Source organism: Thalassophryne amazonica, chromosome 2, assembly GCF_902500255.1.
Source record: "Thalassophryne amazonica chromosome 2, fThaAma1.1, whole genome shotgun sequence".
NCBI lineage: Eukaryota > Metazoa > Chordata > Actinopteri > Batrachoidiformes > Batrachoididae > Thalassophryne > Thalassophryne amazonica.
Window position 1 is genome coordinate 147,898,523 of NC_047104.1, and position 21,935 is coordinate 147,920,457.

General features: G+C 41.1%; 1 protein-coding gene across 1 annotated transcript in view; it reads right to left on the reverse strand.

Moving 5' to 3' along the window:
* Positions 1 to 13,281, reverse strand: part of LOC117504370 (serine/threonine-protein kinase BRSK2-like) — a 175,379-nt gene extending 162,098 nt beyond the window's left edge. Inside the window, exons 1-2 of the mRNA XM_034163836.1 lie at positions 13,129 to 13,281; positions 11,881 to 11,966 (exon numbers count right to left, since the gene is read on the reverse strand). Of these exons, the coding sequence (XP_034019727.1) occupies positions 11,881 to 11,966; positions 13,129 to 13,281 (239 nt within the window). The remainder of the gene's footprint in view (positions 1 to 11,880; positions 11,967 to 13,128) is intronic.
* Between the last annotated feature and the right edge of the window lie 8,654 nt (positions 13,282 to 21,935).

The window sequence follows — 21,935 nt, forward strand, 5'->3', positions numbered from 1 at the left end:
TAATTTAAGCCTAACCAAAACATAATATGTGGATGGTACTTATCTTCATCACATTGGACGGGGATGTAATTATACAGGCTCCTGTCCATGGGGAACGGATGAATCATGTGCTTATGTTAGTAAGTTTTTGCTACCACCTGTAAATGGTACTCCGGTGTATGATGACATCTATTGGCTTTGTGTTTCCAGACTGTACATGAGTCTCCCACCAAATTGGGGTGGTGTGTGTGCACCTACCCAGGTGACTGACCATACATATGTGGTAGTGCCAAGGACCTCCACAGAGAAGAATGGCAGCACCAGACGGAGGAGATTGATATACCCAGATGTGTTATCACATGATCACATGTGGGGCTCGGATGTACCAAAGGACCAAAAATTGTGGTCTGTAGGAGATAAAATAGCACATTCATTGTTCCCCTGGATAGGAGCGGGGAAAAAAATTCATTAATGATTGAAACACTGAATTATCGATTGGGTCTGTTCATGAATGTAACTGAAAAAATAGTAGCAGCTCAAAGCACTGAAATAGATGCTTTACGTACCATGATGAACCTCTTAGTGAAAATCTCAAGAAAGAAGTGCTAAGCTAGGTGATAACTACTACTATATGTTTAACAGGCGATAAACAGGTGGGAAATGTTAAGGATTTTATATATATATGTATGTTATCACTGTTAAACATTTGTACCTTTGTCTTCTTTCTTATGAAAACGTTATTGTGCTGTTATGCACCTGTCTTAAAAGTAACCCTGAGAATGTATTTGTTATTCAACTTTGTTTTAGCATGCTGGGGTCAGTCTGAACTGGGAGTAAAAGAACTGGAGGTTGTTTTGACCATTGTGAAATTATGGCCTTGTGATATGTGATGCTTAGTGTGAAGACCAGGACACTCCAGGCAGATGCACAACAGCTGATAACTGCAACAGACGAACGGGATGTGCTGACCTTCGACGATAAGAGCAAAAGAAAGAAACTGTTTTTCCTTACAGCTGCGCTTATTGACGTATGTGTTTATGTTACGGGAAGAAACTTGTCTTGCGTCGCCCCCCCCTTAGGACAAGTTTTATGATGTAATGAGGGCTTCTCTAATAAAAAGAGCGGGAGCACAGGCCAGACTTTAGTGTAGCCTTGGTGTACAGCCTGGCCGCACTCCGCGCGTGATTAATTTGACTTTCTGTCTCACTGGTGTTTCTTGACTCTGTTTGTCTTATCAAAGGTTTTAAGAATGTTTGGAGGAGAAAATACCCAACATTGACTGGGGGCTGTACTTGGCCCCACAAATCTTAGAAGCATGGTGTCTAACCAGATCGTTACTCTGGATGGCATTTCCCTGATCTCTAGTAATACTGTGAGAAATCTTGGAGTCATTTTTGATCAGGATATGTCATTCAAAGCACATATTAAACAAATATGTAGGACTGCCTTTTTGCATTTACGCAATATCTCTAAAATCAGAAAGGTCTTGTCTCAGAGTGATGCTGAAAAACTAATTCATGCATTTATTTCCTCTAGGCTGGACTATTGTAATTCATTATTATCAGGTTGTCCTAAAAGTTCCCTAAAAAGCCTTCAGTTGGTTCAGAATGCTGCAGCTAGAGTACTGACGGGGACTAGCAGGAGAGAGCATATCTCACCCGTGTTGGCCTCTCTTCATTGGCTTCCTGTTAATTCTAGAATAGAATTTAAAATTCTTCTTCTTACTTATAAGGTTTTGAATAATCAGGTCCCATCTTATCTTAGGGACCTCGTAGTACCATATTACCCCATTAGAGCGCTTCGCTCTCAGACTGCGGGCTTACTTGTAGTTCCTAGGGTTTGTAAGAGTAGAATGGGAGGCAGAGCCTTCAGCTTTCAGGCTCCTCTCCTGTGGAACCAGCTCCCAATTCAGATCAGGGAGACAGATACCCTCTCTACTTTTAAGATTAGGCTTAAAACTTTCCTTTTCGCTAAGGCTTATAGTTAGGGCTGGATCGGGTGACCCTGGACCATCCCTTGGTTATGTTGCTTTAGACGTAGACTGTGGGGGGGTTCCCATGATGCACTGTTTCTTTCTCTTTTTGCTCCGTATGCATCACTCTGCATTTAATCATTAGTGATCGATCTCTGCCCCCCTTCTCGGCATGTCTTTTTCCTGGTTCTTTCCCTCAGCCCCAACCAGTCTCAGCAGAAGACTGCCCCTCCCTGAGCCTGGTTCTGCTGGAGGTTTCTTCCTGTTAAAAGGGAGTTTTTCCTTCCCACTGTGGCCAAGTGCTTGCTCATAGGGGGTCGTTTTGATCGTTGGGGTTTTTCATAATTATTGTATGGCCTTGCCTTACAATATGGAGCGCCTTGGGGCAACTGTTTGTTGTGATTTGGCGCTATATAAGAAAAAAGTTGATTGATTGATTGATTATCTCAGCAAAGGAGAAGTGCTCACTATCACAGATTTAGACTGGTTTGTGAACAATATTTGAGGGAAATGGTGATATTGTGTATGTGGAAAAAGTTTTACATCTTTGAGTTCATCTCATACAAAATGGGAGCAAAACCAAAAGTGTTGCGTTTATATTTTTGTTGAGTGTAGATGGTGAATAAGGTGGAGACAAGAATGGACCCCTGAGGAACCTCACAGGTGACAGTGTGGGGGCTCAACCTTGCGTCCCCCAGGGCCACATACCCAGCCCTACCTGCGAGGAAGGACTGGAACCACTGAAGGACAGCTCAAGTCAAACCAGCTGTGTGCTGCAACTGGTGGAGGAGGATCTGGGGGTCCACAGTGTTGAAAGCAGCAGTCAGGTCTAACAGCACCAGGATGGATGGAAAGCCCTGGTCAGCCGCCACCAGCAGGTCATTATTGACTCTGACCAGGGCTGTCTCAGTGCTGTGTGCTGCATGAAAGCCAGACTGAAATTTTTCATAAAGTCCACAGGTCTGCAGATGTTGCTCCAGCTGGTTAGCCACAACCTTTTCCAAAACCTTTGAAATAAAATGCAGGTTAGAAATGGGCCTGTAGTTTGCCAGGTGTCAAGAAAGATGACTTTAAGCTTGCTTTCAGCTTGTTTTCATCTTGGAATATAGTACGTGCCATTGGATTAATATACATGCTGTTGGATTAAACTGGACAGTGTTTGGTACTTTCCCGGAGTAAGTGAGGTCATACCGGACTTTTCCATTGCAGATGGGGAGACCCATGGAATGAACTCAGTGGTGAAGACGATGGAATATGTCTAAGATGATTCTAAAATGACAAAGTATGATCAAATGAAGTATTAATATGTTACAAATTAAGAGTTGATTAGAAAAAGTATGTTACAAATAAGTGAAATGAATGATTATATGAGTTGTTTTTCATAAAGAGTGCAGTTAGAGAAAAGAGGAAGTTAGTGATGTCGCAAGCAGAGCAAGAGAAGCTGATGATAAACAACTGATCAAATGATTAAGATGTGAAAATATGAAATGAATAATAAGGAATGAAAATGGTTGTATATGATCATTTGAATTGTTTTTATGTGAAAGAGAGTTGAATGAAATGATTGAATATGATTGAAGTGATTCTAAAGACATGATTTAAAAAGAATGAATTCTCAGAAAAGCTGAAGTGTTAACAGAAAAGAGAAACTTGAGAAATAAGTTACTGGCAAAGGGCTGCAGATGGCTTCCAGTAAGGGAAGGAGAAGGGAGGAGGTTTTTTTCAAGCTCATATATAAACTGTGGAACACCAGGAAACGGGGTTATTCTTCCAGGGAGAGGTGCTATTGTCACTTCTCCCCTGCTACAAGGAGATCACAAGACTTGACCATCTTGTGAGCAGCAATTGGAATCGTGGAGTGAGAGGATTGGAGCCATAAGAGATCATTTGAGAGAGTTTTCAACTTCCACTCAGGCCGTCCCGTCACGGAGTAGCAGAGCATTGGAGAATAATCACTGGCCTTAAGTCTGAGTGAGGAAGTTTCAACGTTTTCTCTCTCAAGGAACATCACATCATACCAGAATGGATTAGATCAACTTTTGGTTGATTGAAGAAGGAATAAACGCTTATGTGGATTAATTTCCTGAAGGATTACAACATCACACAAGGATCGTGGTCAGCTAACAACTAATAGCTGATGAAGAGGAAATCAAGTTCATCGAACTGGGGATTTTAACATCAAAAACCTCCTTCCCTCACTCCTAGAAAAATTGTTAAGAAGTTAATCCAGTCCAGTCAGAGTGAGATCAGACAGCATTATTGAATCAAAAACAAAAATCTCTGCCAATCATTATTCTGATTATATTTGAATTTCTGTTGTGAAATTATCATCATATAACCTATTTTGATTATGTTGTCGGCACTTGCAAAACCTGCAATAAATTTCCAAGCATGCAGTTAAAGTGTTAAGGCTCGGACATTGGATTTATTGACGCTTCTTAAGGTGTAAAAGTTAAAGTTTATTGGGTGTACAACATCAAAAAGTGCTCTAAAAGGTTAGTCTGGTTTTTAATGAAATTAACGCATCCTGGGGACTCGCTGTACGAGTCACTAAATTCAACATCTAGCAACATTCCAAGAGCCCTGATCCATAAGAGGAGAGCTGCCGTTAACGGGCGTGGCCGGCTCGTATCCTGGTTCCAGAGAAGGCTATTCGACCGGGGTGCGAGATCAGCGTCAGCGGGGTGGACGTCCGGATGGAGGCAGTGAGCGACTCGACGAATCTCCTCGCCACCAGCTTGAACAGCCTTTGTGCAGCCCTGCCGGGTAATACCCATGGAGACACGAAGGTCGGACCCCAGAGACGGAGAGCTGGTTTTAGTACACAAACACACTCATCGGAGGGTGAGCGTGTGCCGCGTGTATCTAAAAAAATAATAACGGGATCTGACACAGGGTGTTTACTCTACTGTAGCCAATGACAGGTCGACTTGGCCTTGTGTTTTGGATCTTTGCCATATTGGAATGTTCAAGCACATCCCATGCACAGCTTCCGGCCAAATGTGTGCAAATTTTCCTCCAGTATTTTCTGATAATATGCTGCATTCTTCCTGCCATCAATTTTGACCAGTGCCTTTGAACATGTCAAATCCCCAAAATATCAGCTGTCAAATACCCAAATATGTCTGAGTTTCATAGTAGGAAGGGTGTACCTTCCATCTTAGACCTTGTTGATTCCTCTCCAAATGTAACGTTTATGGTTTATGGGTGTGTATCAGAAAAATGATCATTTCTCTATGTTGAAGCTTGACTCTTGAAGCAACGAAGCAGTGCTGTGACCTGCTACTTCGCTGGTTCTCTGCTTCACTGCTTTTCATATGCAGCAGGTCTGAGCAAGAATTTTAGCTAAGGAAGCTTCTGCGATTTGAAGCGAAATGTCCTCTCATCAAGCAACCCAGGCAAGTCAAATATTCAAGCTTCTCTACTATGGAAACCACCTGGACAACTGAGAGCCTACACAGAATCATTTGAGACTGATAAATTAATGTTTAAATTGTAGTACTTATGCTATATAAAAAAAGAATAAGTGGTGTCCCATTAATGCTTAAATAATACGAGGTCTGTTAGAAAAGTATCAGACCTTTTATTTTTTTCAAAAACCTGATGGATTTGAATCACGTGTGCTTGCATGAGCAAACCTTGAACCTTCGTGCGCATGCATGAACATTTTCATGCCTGTCGATTGCATCATTTTCTGGTAAGCAGCCTTTGTGTGAGGACGTGTGCAGTGCGCTTGGCGGATTTTCATTTCAAGGAAAAAGACGAAACAACTGGAGCAGCACCGCATCAAATTTTGCCAGAAACTGGGCAACAGCCAGGTGGAAACCATTCGGATGATTCAGATGGCTTTCGGTGACTTTTCAGTTGTGTGACTATCCAACAAATTGTGGAAGAGGTGGACATGTCACAACATGTCCTTTGAGACTTCAACACGGAGGCGCTTTTGCTCCGCCGTTAGCAGCAGCATGAATTTCACCGTCACTCTTTTCATGGCCAAATCTTCTGTCATAGTGGAATGTTCCGAAAAAGTGCTGATGTCCACCTCTTCCACAATTTCTCGGATAGTCACACGACGGTCCCACATCACCACAGCGTTCACATTGGAAATGATTTGGTCATTTCAGCATGTTGTGGCCGCCCGGAGCGTGGCTCACTCTCCACCGTTGTGCGGCCATCTTTAAACTGGTTGTACCACTCCTTAATCTGTGTGATGCCCAAAGCATCGTCACCAAAAGCCGTCTGAATAATCCGAATGGTTTCCACCTGGCTGTCGCCCAGTTTCTGGCAAAGTTTGATGCGGCGCTGCTCCAGTCGTAAGTATTAAACCCTAAGTTAATTATTTTGGTGACCCTATATTTTGGGGCCTAATCCAATCTAATTCAATTTGGGAGTTTAATTACTTATTCACTACAACTAAATGCTATGTATCATGGGTCCCCATTGTGAGGCCTGAATATATGTAAAGCAAAGTGTCTCCAATCAATAAAATAAAAATGCTACATATATTGTGGTGTGGCCGTGTGGAGACGTAAAGATTTAACCAAAATCACTACATATTTATTGGTGCTATGTGTGAGCGCGATTCAGTAAATAAATAAATTCCAATAAATGTATTAATATCGATACATTATTTATTGGTGCCCTGTGTGAGGCGATCGCGGTTTATACCGCACCAATAAACACTACACAGGCAAGAAACAAGAATTGTCCTTTGTTCCACGATGGTTCTCTGGCAAGAGCTGGACCCACTTTGCAGGTTTGTAAAGTGACGTTACTGTCCCTCAGGTAAAGAAAATAATAATAATAATAATAATAATAATAATAATAATAATAATAATAATAATAATAATAATAATAATAATAATAATAATAAGGATATCCTCTGTTTTGTGGGACTAACTGCACAGCTCCAAACGCTACATAGCTCTCTGCCAACCAAGCAAAGTTGGAAAGATAGATTCCGGTTGGATTTAATAAGTTCAAAGCACATCACCATTTTAAATCAAATGACACCACTTTCTAAACGTTGTAATACAGACAACAAACTACAACAGACCAAAACTGTTTTTTCCTCCCCAAATGAGACATCCTCCATTCTTTATGAATTACTTTGATCCTGACTTGCAGTGCAGCCAGCTGTAAGAGCTCAGCTCAGGGCTATGGAGATAAATTTGTCTCATTTATACCTGAAAGGAAATGCTTTTGACAAAAACTGCAGATTTATTTATTTATATTTAAGTCCAGAGATCAAAGATCCAGTGACCAATTTCATATTTATTTACTTTAAGACTCAATAAAATGTTGATGACATAGAAAACCTGTAAAGCCCAGTTTTAGTACACAGAAAATCGATAAAGAATCGGACTGATAAGTGGAATCAATAATGGCATCGATATCGATAAAATCTTATCAATACCCATCCCTACATTTGATCAAGATCATTTTCGTAGCTTCTGTTGTCATTATAATTTTTAATGCATAAACACAGTTGTTTCACAATAAATGGATGGCTTCACCCAACCACTAACCATGAGTGGAAAAAAAAGGTTTTGTGTTATCATTCATATTCCCTGAAAAATAGCCAAAAAATTTTAAAAAAATTCAACCAGGGTATATAAACGTCTGAGCACCAGTGTAAATGCTCGGAAACATGAAGCTTTAAGGAATGTGGATTTTGATGACATCATGTAGGGCAGTGGTTCCCAAATGGTGGTACGCGTACCCCCGGGGATACGTGAGTGCCTGTGGGGGGTACGCGGGGCAATGAGCAAAAAGGAAAAAAAATGTCATAACACGCTGTAATTGTGATAAGTTGTCTGAAACAATACTATTATAGATGTGTGTAAATGCTACCATCTAGTGTTGAGTCAATTTATTGCAACAGATGGGTGTGACTATCTGGGTGATTGACACCTGTTGCCATGCCAGCGCAGCTCACTTAGCCGCCACATGAGCCCGCCACACGAGCGGCAATATGGACAAGTGGCTAACGGGAAGAAAACAGCCCAGTGCCAAGACACCTGCCACAACTAGTCAGCTTGGTGCTAGCGATAACAGTCCAGCTGATTGTCCAACTACAGCGACTATGACGGACTCAGATCTGATCGATGACCCCGATGTTTGTGTGGATAGTGAGAGTCAAGCTAGCGTAGCCAGCAGCATCAAAGAGGACAGCGGTGACAGAGACGCAGAGCATCGCAGTGTGAGATAGCAGACTTTTGATTGAGACCAAAGACTATTTAATCGAGAGAATAAGACATCAAAGAATCGCAAATATGATGACAACTACATTGCTCTTGGTTTCACGTGTGTTAACACGGGTGGATTTCTTCGCCCTCAGTGTGTTAATTGTGCAAAAGTTCTATCGCAAAATGCGCAGGCATTTAGAGACCAGTCATCCCCATTTGAAAAATACACCACGTGAATACTTTGAGCGTCAGCTGAAACTATTATCTGCAAGTAAAAGTTGTATTGCAGAGACAGACACTGCCAACAGGAACCGGCTGCGAGCATCATACATGGTCAGCTATAGAGTTGCTAAAACTAACAAGCCATACACTATAGTGGAGGATTTAATACTCCCTGCTGCCTCAGATATGGTTGGAGCAATGTTGGGGGAAAAGGCAAAAAAGACTATACGGACTATCCCGTCATCGAACAACACAGTTTCTCGACGCATCAGTGCTAGGGCTGAGGATGTTTTGAAACAGCTTCTTCAGCGGGTAAGAGGCAGCGAGTATTACGCTCTACAGCTGGATGAGTCCACAGATGTTGCTGGCCTTGCACACCTCCTTGTATACATGCGTTACATACATGAAGGGACAGTAACAGAGGACATGCTCTTTTGTAAACCTCTTGAGGAAAGGACCACTGCACTTGACATTTTTCAAAAGCTGGATAACTTTGTGAACACAAACGGCCTAATGTGGGATAGATGTGTGGGTATATGCACAGATGGCGCACGGGCAATGACAGGTAGACATGGGGGTGTGGTGACACGCATTCAAGCAGTGGCACCAGATGCCACATGGGTACACTGCAGCATCCACCGTGAGGCGCTGGCTGCAAAGGGAATACCTGCTCACCTCAAGAATGTTTTGGACATCACCATAAAGATGGTCAACTTTGTGAAAGCCAGGCCCATGAACTCGCGCTTGTTTGCTGCGTTGTGTAATGAAATGGGCAGTGAGTATGAGACGCTGTTATTACACACAGAGGTGCGCTGGCTTTCAAGAGGCAGGGTATTAACTCGCTTTTTTGAGTTGAGAGATGAACTTAAAGTTTTCTTCAGTAAACATGATTTTGCCCTGTCAGAACATTTGCACAACGAAGAATTTCTCACTAGTCTGGCTTATCTTTGTGACATTTTTTCACATCTGAATGAATTAAATCTTGGATTACAAGGGCTAACTGTAACAATATTCAATGTTCAAGATAAAATTGAGGCCATGATCAAAAAGGTAAAACTCTGGATAAACTCCCTTGAGTCAAACAATACTGAAGTTTTCGCAGTGTTGCATGAGTTTTTGTGCTCAAACGAACTCAGACTGAGAGGCTGCGTGAAAGCAGAGATGAAGGCGCACCTTGGCGCACTGTCTGCAGAGGTGTGCAGATATTTTCCTGAGGCGGACGGGTCAAACGAGTGGATACGTCATCCAGTTAGTGCCGTGACCACGTCTTTATCAACAGCGGAACAGGAGAGCCTTATTGACATTGCAACAGATGGATCGCTAAAAGCAGAATTTAATCAGAAGACACTGACTGACGTTTGGATTGGCCTGCGCGTGGAGCAACCTGCACTTGCAAAGCGTGCTATTAAGACTCTCATGCCATTCGCAACTACGTATTTGTGTGAAAGTGGATTTTCCACACTGACGAACATGAAAACAAAATACAGAGCCAGACTTAATGTTGAAAATGACTTGAGACTCAGCCTTTCACGCATTGAGCCTAACATTACTTAGCTGTGTGCATCCAGTCAAGCCCACGCTTCACATTAAACATTGGAGTTTTCCATTGCATTATAATTGTTCACATTGTGGTTTAAATTGTTTTAATTAAGGCAGATACTGAAATGAGGCTTCAGTAGGTTTTGTTAATAAGTGCCTCAAAGGTTCAGCCCACTAAATTTGAAGTTATTAAAACATTTGTTATTCTAATAAATGATACACAAAAATGTGTCTGTATATTGTGGTATATATACTCAACAAAAATATAAACGCAACACTTTTGGTTTTGCTCCCATTTTGTATGAGATGAACTCAAAGATCTAAAACTTTTTCCAGTGGACTTTTATTGTGGGCAGTCTAAGGCACACCTGTGCACTAATCATGGTGTCTAATCAGCATCTTGATATGGCACACCTGTGAGGTGGGATGGATTATCTCAGCAAAGGAGAAGTGCTCACTATCACAGATTTCGACTGGTTTGTGAACAATATTTGAGGGAAATGGTGATATTGTGTATGTGGAAAAAGTTTTAGATCTTTGAGTTCATCTCATACAAAATGGGAGCAAAACCAAAAGTGTTGCGTTTATATTTTTGTTGAGTATATATGATGTAATTTTATGTGGTTGATAAAACTTAAATGACATGTCAAGTCTGCCGGTGACAGGGGGTACATGACTGAAACTCAAATGCCCAAAGGGGTACTTGTCTTGAAAAAGTTTGGGAACCACTGATGTAGGGTAACGCCCCTCAAGTTCCTCTATTGAAATGGATGGGAAAATGGAATTTTCTAGTGTTTTGGGGACAGTGAATACATCAAAATGGTTAAAATGTGTGTTTTAGGGGGATATAGTCACATGACTAGATGTTTATTAGGTGTACAGATTTTCCAAAGATAATATTTTGAGGAGGAAAGTGGGGGTCTTTTGTATTTTTATTTAGTTTTTTTTTAATTATTATTTTTGTTTGTGAGTGCCTCTGGGACAGACTGCAGAAGTGAAGCCCAACACAGCATGAGAATGGTCTTCAAAACATGAATCTAACCACAGATTCTATTCATTCATGGACATCCGTGGACACAGGTGGAGAGACTTTCAGACAGGTAATAGGTAAAACTGTTGTGCATTTTTCACACACATTCTGGCAAATTTTTTATTTTTATCAGGATTTGCACACATTCAAGAGCTGGAAATAATGATTTATAATGGTATATAATCTTTTCAAAGATAGTGTTGACTGATGTGAGATATTCCCTTTAACAACTATATCTTGACAATACCTCTATTCTTTATTAAATGGGTTTAAGCTACAATAAATTCCACACTTCTTGTATAATCTGATCCCAGTTTAGTGTCTATTCTGAGCATCTGAACTACACCCAAAATTTCCTGCAGTAGCATGGCCCAAGCAGAGGGTCACCTCTTTGAGTCTGGTCTGCTTGGGGTTTCTTCCTCAAATTATCAGAGGGAGTTTTTCCTTACCACTGTGTGCTTGCTCTAGGGGTTGGTAAGGTTAGACCTTACTTGTGTGAAGTGCCAACTTTGTTGTGATTTGGTGCTATATAAATGAAAATACATTGAATTTGAAATTACGATGGAAGAAGCAGACTTTTGTATCGATACACCAGCCTGAGGATGTTGTAATCACCAGATTCATTCAAATCAAGCTGAAAACCTTTTTGCACAGCAATGGCTTTCTAATTAAATCTAAAATGATTTACTTTAGCATTATAGCACTTTTCCTGTTTATTTTCACTATATTACAGCATTGAATATTTAACCTTTTATTTGCTTTTCTATTGTCTTTAATGGCTTTAAATGCAATCTACTTTCTCCGATCTTAAAACACTTTGGATTGCCTTTCTGCCTGAAAGATGCTATTAATAAACTTGGCTTTTAACGTACTTGGTGTACCTTCTTTATTTTCGGCATAAATCAGCTTGAATTCTGTGTTTGTAGTATCACCTGGACAAAAGTACTTACAGGTATTTCTTATTTTCGTAGACGTCATGCAGCTTTAAAACATGAGGATGTTCTATGAGTTTCAGAATGGCGATCTCCCGCTCCACCTGCAGAGGGACAAAAAGCAGAACAGAGAAATATAGAGCGGTTAAAGAGGAGTTTTTTTTTCTTTCTCATTTACAGCAAAGAGGCAAACATACAGAGTGATGCTGCAGGGCAAATGATGTGGCCGCCAACACAAATCTTCTTTATTGGCCTAATTACAGATTTGGTTAAGCACGGTTTGCTGGCATATAACTGCAGTGTTTTGGTCAGTGCTCAAGGTAACATGGAACATTCTTACAACATTGTTTGGAAGTCTAAGTTTAGTGGCAGCAGAAAAAAAAAGCGTGTCCACTTTCTGGCAACTTTCCACTGCAACGTTTCCTGGTTAGAATTTTGTGACATTTGCAATGTTGTGCGAACATTGGTGGAATGTGTGCAAAAACATAATACACCTGTAATAATAAATTCAATAATATGGGCATAGGTCCAACAATAGTCTAGTTCAGTAATGCCATGTATAAAGTGACTTCAGTCTATCGTAGTCTTTATCATCACAGTTGCAGGCTTTGGTAACCTACATGTTTTTTTTTTTATCATATTCACACATATTCACTTTTTTTTAAGTTGGGCTTTGAAGTAGGGCTATGATAACATTGCAGCAACATAAGGTCACAATGTTGCAGTACAGTTCTTTGTTCCACTGGTTACTAAAACCTATTAGAAAAACAAATAAACAAACAAAAAAAAAAACCATACAGACCTTATTTCACATGCCTGATCCTAGCTATTTTGCATTTTAAAAGAAAAGAAGGAGAAGAAGAAGAAGAAGAAACTAGAGTGCCAAGGGCCCTTTGGGTTACCAGCTCAATTATAGCCCAAGGCAAGATGGTCATTTTCAGCATAAAAAAGTCCATCATTTCCAAATGAACAAATCTGCGCAAATAATTGTGGGACGGGAATAATGGCAATGACTAATGATGCCCTTGACAACTTAGAAAAAAGGCATCAAACAGGTTTTGAGAGTGCTCAAAATGGCTATGTTTGTCATTAAATGGCCGCCATTTACAAACAAACAAATCTATTAATATGATTTTCAGACAGGAACAAGGACAATGACCCATTCACTGTTTCGCAGTTGTGAATTTCGCACCATCTGGTGGTCCGTGACTCACGCGAGAGGTCGGTTTCATCAGAGTTCTGGTTTACGGCACAATGTAAACACACCTCGTGAAGTATGGACAACATCAGGGAACGGCAGAAGTTCATCATAGGTGCTACACCTCCTCCAGATAACTGTCTCAATTTGAGAGAACGTGTCATCATCATAATCGCCTGTGAACTAGCTGAGTTGGCGCCGTCCACATTATCACTAGCCATTGTTTACATTGCTTTGAATTGCCAGAGCTCTTCTGGCGCCACGGTGCATTCTTGAAAGTGCAAGAGGATTATGGGAAACATAACATTATGCCCTTGTCAAATCAGAAAAACGTTATCAGACATTTTTTGAGATATTGCAATAAACGGATGACGCCGCTGCCGCCACCTCCGCCGACTTTGATGGACGCCGTGCCACAACACTGGGTTAGCGGCCTATCAGTCGTTAACCCAATAAATGGACAACGTCAATGATGACTACGAGGGACACTGCACCATGTCATAGGGGTAGCTGCCTATCGGCCAGTAACCCAACAAAGAAAGCTTGTCAGTGACTTGAATTTTTCATCCTGCTTTACTGGAGCATCTGGCCAGGCAATCAGTCATTCATTCATTTTCTGTACCTGCTTAAGTCAATTAAAGGTGATGGGGGAGGTGGAGCCTGTCCCATTGGACGAGAAGTGGGGTACACCTAGGACAGGATGCCAGTCCATCTCAGGGCAACATATAGACAAACACAGTCACACTCTCACTCACACCCACAGCCAATTTAACCCACATAGCAATGGCGAGAACATGAAAACTCCACACAGAAAGATCCAGGCGGGAAGTAATCATGGGACCTTCTTGCCGTGAGGCAACAGTACAAATCACAATCACATTTCTCTATAAAGACAGCATATATGCTCCCACTACTGCTGCTGTCTGTTTCTGCAGATGCTTGTTCACATAATCAAGTGGTCCTGCTAAACCTCCTTTCATGTCGTCCAGTAATGTCAAACATATTTTGTGCTGTTAAAACTCCTTCTTGCTAAATCCTGTTCAGACAGGACATCTGCACTGCGAAATCCACAGTGTCACTGGAAAAAAAAAAAAAAAAAACATTTGATTCTTAATGTGATTTTCCTGATGTTTCTCAGACAGCATCCTTAAGTCCATCGCTGTGCTGCATAACAGGCACCCTGAGGGTCCCATTAGATCCAGCCACCTGGATGGACATGCACATGGCAGCCCGTCTGCAATTTGCCAAACAGCACCTGAAGGACTCCCCGACCATGAGAAACAAAATTCTCTGGTCTGATGAAACAAAGATTGAACTCTTTGGTGTGAATGTCAGGTGTCATGTTTGGAGGAAACCAGCACCATCCCTACAATGAAAGATGGTGGTGGCATCATCAGGCTGTGGGGATGTTTTTCAGCAGCAGGAACTGGGAGACTAGTCAGGATTGAGGGAAAGATGAATGCAACAATGTACAGAGACATCCTGGATGAAAACCTGCTCCAGAGTGCTCTTGACCTCAGACTGGGGCGACAGTTCATCTGAAAGGCAGCCAAGATATCAAAGGCGTGGTTTCAGGAAAACTCTGTGAATGTCCTTGAGTGGCTCAGCCAGATCTCAGATCTGAATCTGATTGAAAGTGTCTGTGCACCGACGCTCCCCATCCAACCTGATGGAGCTTGAGAAGTGTGCAAAGAGGAATGGACAAAACTGCCCAAATATAGGTGCACCAAGCTTGTGGTATCATATTCAAGAAGACTTGAGGCTGTAACTGCTGCCAAAGGTGCATCAACAAATTATTGAACAAAGGGTGTGAAGACTTATGTCCATGCGATTTCTTATATATATATATATATATATATATATATATATATATATATATATATATATATACAATTATCTTATTTTGCAATTTGCAAATCTTATTTTAATTTGCAAAAAAAATAAAAACTTTTTTCATGTAGTTATTATGGGGTGTTGTGAGTAGAATTTGGAAAAAGTGAAGCGCTGTGAATACTTTCTGGATGCACTTTACCTACCTGAAAAAAACCCCACCTATCTACTCTGTTTTTAGTTTTTATATTACCAAAATAAACAAGATTTTCTAATAGTCTGAACATTCTTAGTAACATCCTTGCAGCGTTCTGAAGAGTCAACGTTCCAACAATGTTTTTATGTGTCACTGTCACTTCAATATAACATTCAGGTAATGTTTGATTGCTCGATGGGATGGACGTTCTCCTGCGGTGGAAAAGAGACAGCGGCTTATGAAAACTGAAAAGTTCTAAAATACAGCTCCTGTTCCGAGTGAACCTGCCTGCTGTGATCTGGATTTACTACCAGTTGGCACCTCAGCAGGCCAGCGGGGAAACTGGATTTACACTGCTGTGCTGTCCCAGCATTCACTGGGTGGATGTGATTTATCAAACACATCGCTGAAGCATAAATCTCGGCTTTGATGGATTTCCCTTTGTAATTCCTCCAGATATTTGGTCAAACTGCAACAAATTCATGTATTTCCAGCTGAAAATACATCTGAGACCAGGAAAAGCTCCGGCAAACATCAGACATTTACAATCAACAAAAATATAAACGCAACACTTTTGGTTTTGCTCCCATTTTGTATGAGATGAACTCAAAGATCTAAAACTTTTTCCACATACACAATATCACCATTTCCCTCAAATATTGTTCACAAACCAGTCTAAATCTGTGATAGTGAGCACTTCTCCTTTGCTGAGATAATCCATCCCACCTCACAGGTGTGCCATATCAAGATGCTGATTAGACACCATGATTAGTGCACAGGTGTGCCTTAGACTGCCCACAATAAAAGGCCACTCTGAAAGGTGCAGTTTTATCACACAGCACAATGCCACAGATGTCGCAAGATTTGAGGGAGCGTGCAATTGGTATGCTGACAGCAGGAATGTCAACCAGAGCTGTTGCTCGTGTATTGAATGTTCATTTCTCTACCATAAGCCATCTCCAAAGGCGTTTCAGAGAATTTGGCAGTACATCCAACCAGCCTCACAACCGCAGACCACGTGTAACCACACCAGCCCAGGACCTCCACATCCAGCATGTTCACCTCCAAGATCGTCTGAGACCAGCCACTCGGACAGCTGCTGAAACAATCCATTTGCATAACCAAAGAATTTCTGCACAAACTGTCAGAAACCATCTCAGGGAAGCTCATCTGCATGCTCGTCGTCCTCATCGGGGTCTCGACCTGACTCCAGTTCGTCGTCGTAACCGACTTGAGTGGGCAAACGCTCACATTCGATGCCGTTTGGCACGTTGGAGAGGTGTTCTCTTTACGGATGAATCCCGGTTCACACTGTTCAGGGCAGATGGCAGACACTGTGTGTGGCGTCATGTGGGTGAGCGGTTTTCTGATGTCAATGTTGTGGATCGAGTGGCCCATGGTGGCGGTGGAGTTATGGTATGGGCAGGCGTCTGTTATGGATGAAGAACACAGGTGCATTTTATTGATGGCATTTTGATTGCACAGAGATACCGTGACGAGATCCTGAGGCCCATTGTTGTGCCATACATCCAAGAACATCACCTCATGTTGCAGCATGATAATGCATGGCCCCATGTTGCAAGGATCTGTACACAATTCTTGGAAGCTGAAAATGTCCCAGTTCTTGCATGGCCGGCATACTCACCGGACATGTCACCCATTGAGCATGTTTGGGATGCTCTGGACCGGCGTATACGACAGCGTGTACCAGTTCCTGCCAATATCCAGCAACTTCGCACAGCCATTGAAGAGGAGTGGACCAACATTCCACAGGCCACAATTGACAACCTGATCAACTCTATGCGAAGGAGATGTGTTGCACTGCATGAGGCAAATGGTGGTCACACCAGATACTGACTGGTATCCCCCCCAATAAAACAAAACTGCACCTTTCAGAGTGGCCACAAAAATGTTGCAAAACTGCACCTTTGACCCCAATGACCTTGACCTTTGAGTAAACAAATGCATTAAGGACACTTCTGGAGTCAATCTACATACACACAGCTAGTATGGTGGAAAATGGGAGAGTGCAAAAATTATGAATTGGTGTGAGTGTTTATTTGTATGTTTAAAAATTGAATTGATTTTTGGCACAGCTTCTAGTGTTGCAAAAAGCAAGCAAAAAAGTATTTTAGTTATCAAATTGCAACACTTGTAAATCACATATGGGGATGGGTAGTGATAAGATTTTATCGATATCGATGCCACTATCGATTCCGCATATCAATCCGATTCTTTATCGATTTCCTTATCGATACCTCCTGTGAATCTTCTGTGTACTAAAAGTAGGCTTTACAGGTTTTCTATGTCAACATTTTAATGAGTCTTACACAAATAAATATGAAATCGGTCACTGGATCCTTGATCTCTGGACATAAATAAAAATAAACAAAATGTGTAGTTTTTGTCAATAGTATTTCCATTCAGGTATTAATGAAACAAATTTAACTCCAGAGCCGCTGAGCTGAGATCTTGCAGCCGGCTGCAATGCAAATTCGTAAAGAAAGCTGAACTGGTTTTCGATACCCAAACCTAACCACATATCTTCTTTACTGGAACATGACTTGATTAGGCACCCAGGTATCACGATACGTACATATACTGTCCAAGCACTAATTGCTTGTAATTAAAAAAATTGCACAATTCTTCACAAGCCTGCAGCCCTGCTGAGCTTTTCTAGCGTTGTTTTCACACAGAACGCACAAAGGTGAATAGAACACCATCTGAAATTATGAATGTGTAACCATTTACAGTATAAATAACAAATAAATCAAACTTAGCTATGAATGGAAAATAAAACACTGCATGCACGTACCCGTGTGCAGAAATAAATGTGATATCTGTGCAAAAGAACATGAATTCTTAAGCAATATAATAAATATATGTTAAATATACATGAGATATGTTGTGCCGTCCATTATGTAGAAAACAGAGAAATCCCCATCTGCCGTAAATTTATGGAATATAAATGTAACGCGAAGCCGCTATGATTTATATCACTTCATGGTGTTTATTTTTTTACTCTGAATGCATGTGTGCTACAGCATCTGATCATGCACAAGTCTCCACCTTTAACTGTTTTGCTGCAAATTGGAAATAGAAAACATCCAGTCAATAAATGGACATTTGACAGCAAGAGCTTCATCAGTTTGCCTGAGTTTATGCTGTTTAGGAAGAAAGTTCAGATGTTCCTTAAAAAAAAAAAAAAAAAAAAAAAAAAGCTTTGCTTTATTTCGTTACACATCCATAACTAGTTTTAAGTAGAAAAGCTGACCGGCGGGTATACTACAATGTTGTCATGCTGAGGTGAATGGATTCATTTTGACAGTGGTATGATAAGAGACCACAGACTGTGTACACTCACCGCCCACTTCATTAGGTAACACAAATAGCTAATCAGCCAATTACGTCAGCAACTCAATGCTTTTAGTCATCTAGATGTGGTGAAGCTGACTTGCTGAAGGTCAAACTGAGCATCAGAATGGGGAAGAAAGGGGATTTAAGTGACTTTGAGCATGGTTCTGAGTATTTCAGAACCTAATGATCTACTGGGATTTTCATGCAAAAATATCTCCAGGGTTTACAGAGAATGGTCCAAAAAAGAGGAGGCATTCAGTCTAAAAAATGCCTTGTTGATGTCAGAGGAGAATGGGCAGACTGGTTGAATGTGCGACAGCGTGATGCCATCATGTCAATATGGACCACACATTGTTGAATCTATGCCAAGAAGAATTAAAGCAGCTCTGAATGACAAAAGGGGGCCCAACCCAGTACTTGCAAAGTGTATGTAATAAAATGGCTGATGAGTGTATATACTGGATAAACTCTCTGTGACATCATGCTTAGGTTTTCTGAAGAGCAGGTTTGGTGGTCAAATGAGGTGGTTCCAAATCTTGCCATGTTGGTTGTGCCCGACTCTGACCTGCAGAACTCCAAACCAACACACTGAACAGTAATCAGGTGGCGCGTGGGCAAGATCAGCATAAGCTAGGTGGGATAAATGAAGTCCGAACATGCCCCCCAGCTTGGAATTACAAAATAAGCAACAGCTAACAGGCTCACTTTGGTTCAGGTGTTTTATTAATGCATATATTTCTGGACTTGGTGGTGGTTTTCATAACAGGTGGTTTCGGTGCAGTTATTAAAAATTACGGCAAGCATATTGCCTAAGTAACTGTGGACTAACAGTGGAGATAATGACACCAGACTCTCAATAACTATGAACAGTACTCACAGTGCTAACATCCAAATTTGGAAAAACTGAAATTTCACTCAGCGGATATACTGGAGCACAGATTTATTAGATGGTCTTATTAGCACAGCAAGACACATTATGTTTAAGGAAATGTTCAGAAAGGACAAATGACAGAAAGGACAAATGCTTCTAATGCTTATATATATATATTCTTCAGACCAATTATCTTCCGATAAACTTTAGTCCGATAATTTTTAGATCATTAACATGTTTTTGCAGGAGAAGTGAATAAAGCTTTAATAATTAAAAACCTTTGTTAAATCTGATATCAAAGATTTTAGCGCTTACCTGTTAAATGAGAAATGTTAAAGGAGAGCTGGCTTCAGGAGAAACTGTTCTATCCTTTGCAGCCAGAGGAGAACCAGTCACAAGATAATTGCTCTTGACACCATACTGACTCACCGGCAATATCACCAAGTCATCCAGAGGCATACAGTTTTAACTTATGGTTAAAATTTTAACCAAACTAATTTCGGACATGTTATTTAAATTAACATCACTTCTGAACTTTTATAAAGTGAAAATATCAGCTATATGTTTTAGTTTTAAAGTATTGCACTCATTTTGAAGGTGTTAGTGTGGCCATGCTGTGTTCAGGTGCACTATGGGTAATCTCAGTACAGTCACGACAGGAGAAATGAGCTCAAAAGACCTATATACTGTTTAGTCCCTGGAATGACATCATCGGAGGCAACCACCAGCACCTCGGTTTTATCTGAATTTAACTGCAGGGAATTTGCGCTGAGCTATTGTTTTATTTTCTCAATTCAATACAGTAAAGAGTCCAGTTTCTGGATCTCAGAGGCTTTAAATGAGCATTAAATTTGGACATTATCAGCAAATAAATGGTAAGAAACATAGTAGAGAAGCTTGAATCTTCAACTGGACTGGGTTGCTTGACGCGAGGACGTTTCGCTTCAAATCGCAGAAGCTTCCTCAGCTAAAATTCTTGCTCTGGAAGTCTGACTTCTGTCTGACTCTTGTAGAGAAGAATAAAACAGAAGCCAACAAAAGCTGGAGTTTTAAACCTAACCAGACCCCTCCTACTGAGAGGCAGACTGCTATAGGCTAGTGACTAAACAATAGCTCTAATTAGCAACTATTGTGCTCTAGTTAGCACATCTAATGACAGGACAGCTGTCCCTCTAATGATGGGATGGATGCCTTTCTGATGGCTCCCTTGATGACGTGAATGACTCATTACCATGAACAAAAGACTGAAACTCCTTTGACCTGAGTACCCCATTGTAAACAGGGGATAAAGTGTGTCTCAGACCCCCTCACCGGTTAAGGCTGGGTTTCAAACGTTTCACAAAGAATGCCTCCTTGACCCCTCTCTCAAACCATTTCTTCTCTCTGGCTAATATTTTAACTTCCTTGTCCTCAAACGTGTGGTTACTGTCTTTAAGGTGGAGATGAACCGCAGACTGAGGTCCACTGGCGCCCTCTCTGCGGTGCTGGTATAGCCTTTTGTGTAAAGGTTGCTTCGTTTCACCTATGTAGTGTTCGTTACAGTATTCCTGACATCTGATAGAATACGCTACATTGCTATCGATCAGATGTCTAGCTAGAACCATGAACAGGATTGTTTCAATGAAGTAAATTATTGTCTGCATGGTTTACATTGAAAACTAACCGTGCACGGCATGTCATGATTTTTTTTTTTTCTGCAGAAACAAGAATGTGCCAGACATCAGCTGACAAGGAACACACTGAATTTAAATTAAACATTCCAACACATTTAACATTTTAGCAGACAGGTGATTTGTTCTTTATTTCTGAGGAAATCAGACATTTTACTGAAATAGGTGGTCTGACAAACATAATATTTGGCCAGGTTTGTGCAAAGCCCCCCCCATACACACACACATGCACACTCCAAGCAGAATTTTGTGTGGAGTGCCCAGAGAGCTCAGACGCGTGAGCATGGTAATTACAGGTGTCTCCTGGCAGCTTCATTGATATTTGTTGAAAATTCCTAATGCCAGGGGAAGAGGGAGCAGGGTGAGCCAAGAGAGACTGAAATCAAACTAATCAAACTGATCCTGAACTGATTTGTACTATTGATTTCACATTTTCCTCATTGATGCTGTGAAGCACAGATGCCTTCAGACATGTGTCTGTTATACCTATCTCCTATCAGTTACTTTTTGGCCCTGACTCTTCACCTGTCCTCTGTGTTGGCAAACTCGCCCGACTCTCTGAGTCGTCCTCCGTCATCCCAGCTCAGGCACAGGTTGAGGCAGAGGAAACCTGAAAATGACATTCCCATCAAAGCCACCACTCTTCAAAGGAGTGTCATGGCGAGTGGCAGCTGTCAGGAAATACATATTCAAAGAACTGGCTTTTTCTGAGAGCCAGACGTTTTCCCAAACTAGCCCCTGTCACACCAACTTCTCTCTCTGTCATCCTCCAACTGTCCTCCCAAAGAGAACTGACCAAAAGGTTCTTCAGCAGGATAAAAGAAAGCAGAGATCAAGCTCGTCTCCCATTCCAACAAAAACACATTTTTCAGAAACACTGAAGGTCTTTTAAAGATAACACAAAAGTCATACAAAAAACAGAATTTTCTTACAAAACAGCTCAACTACTTT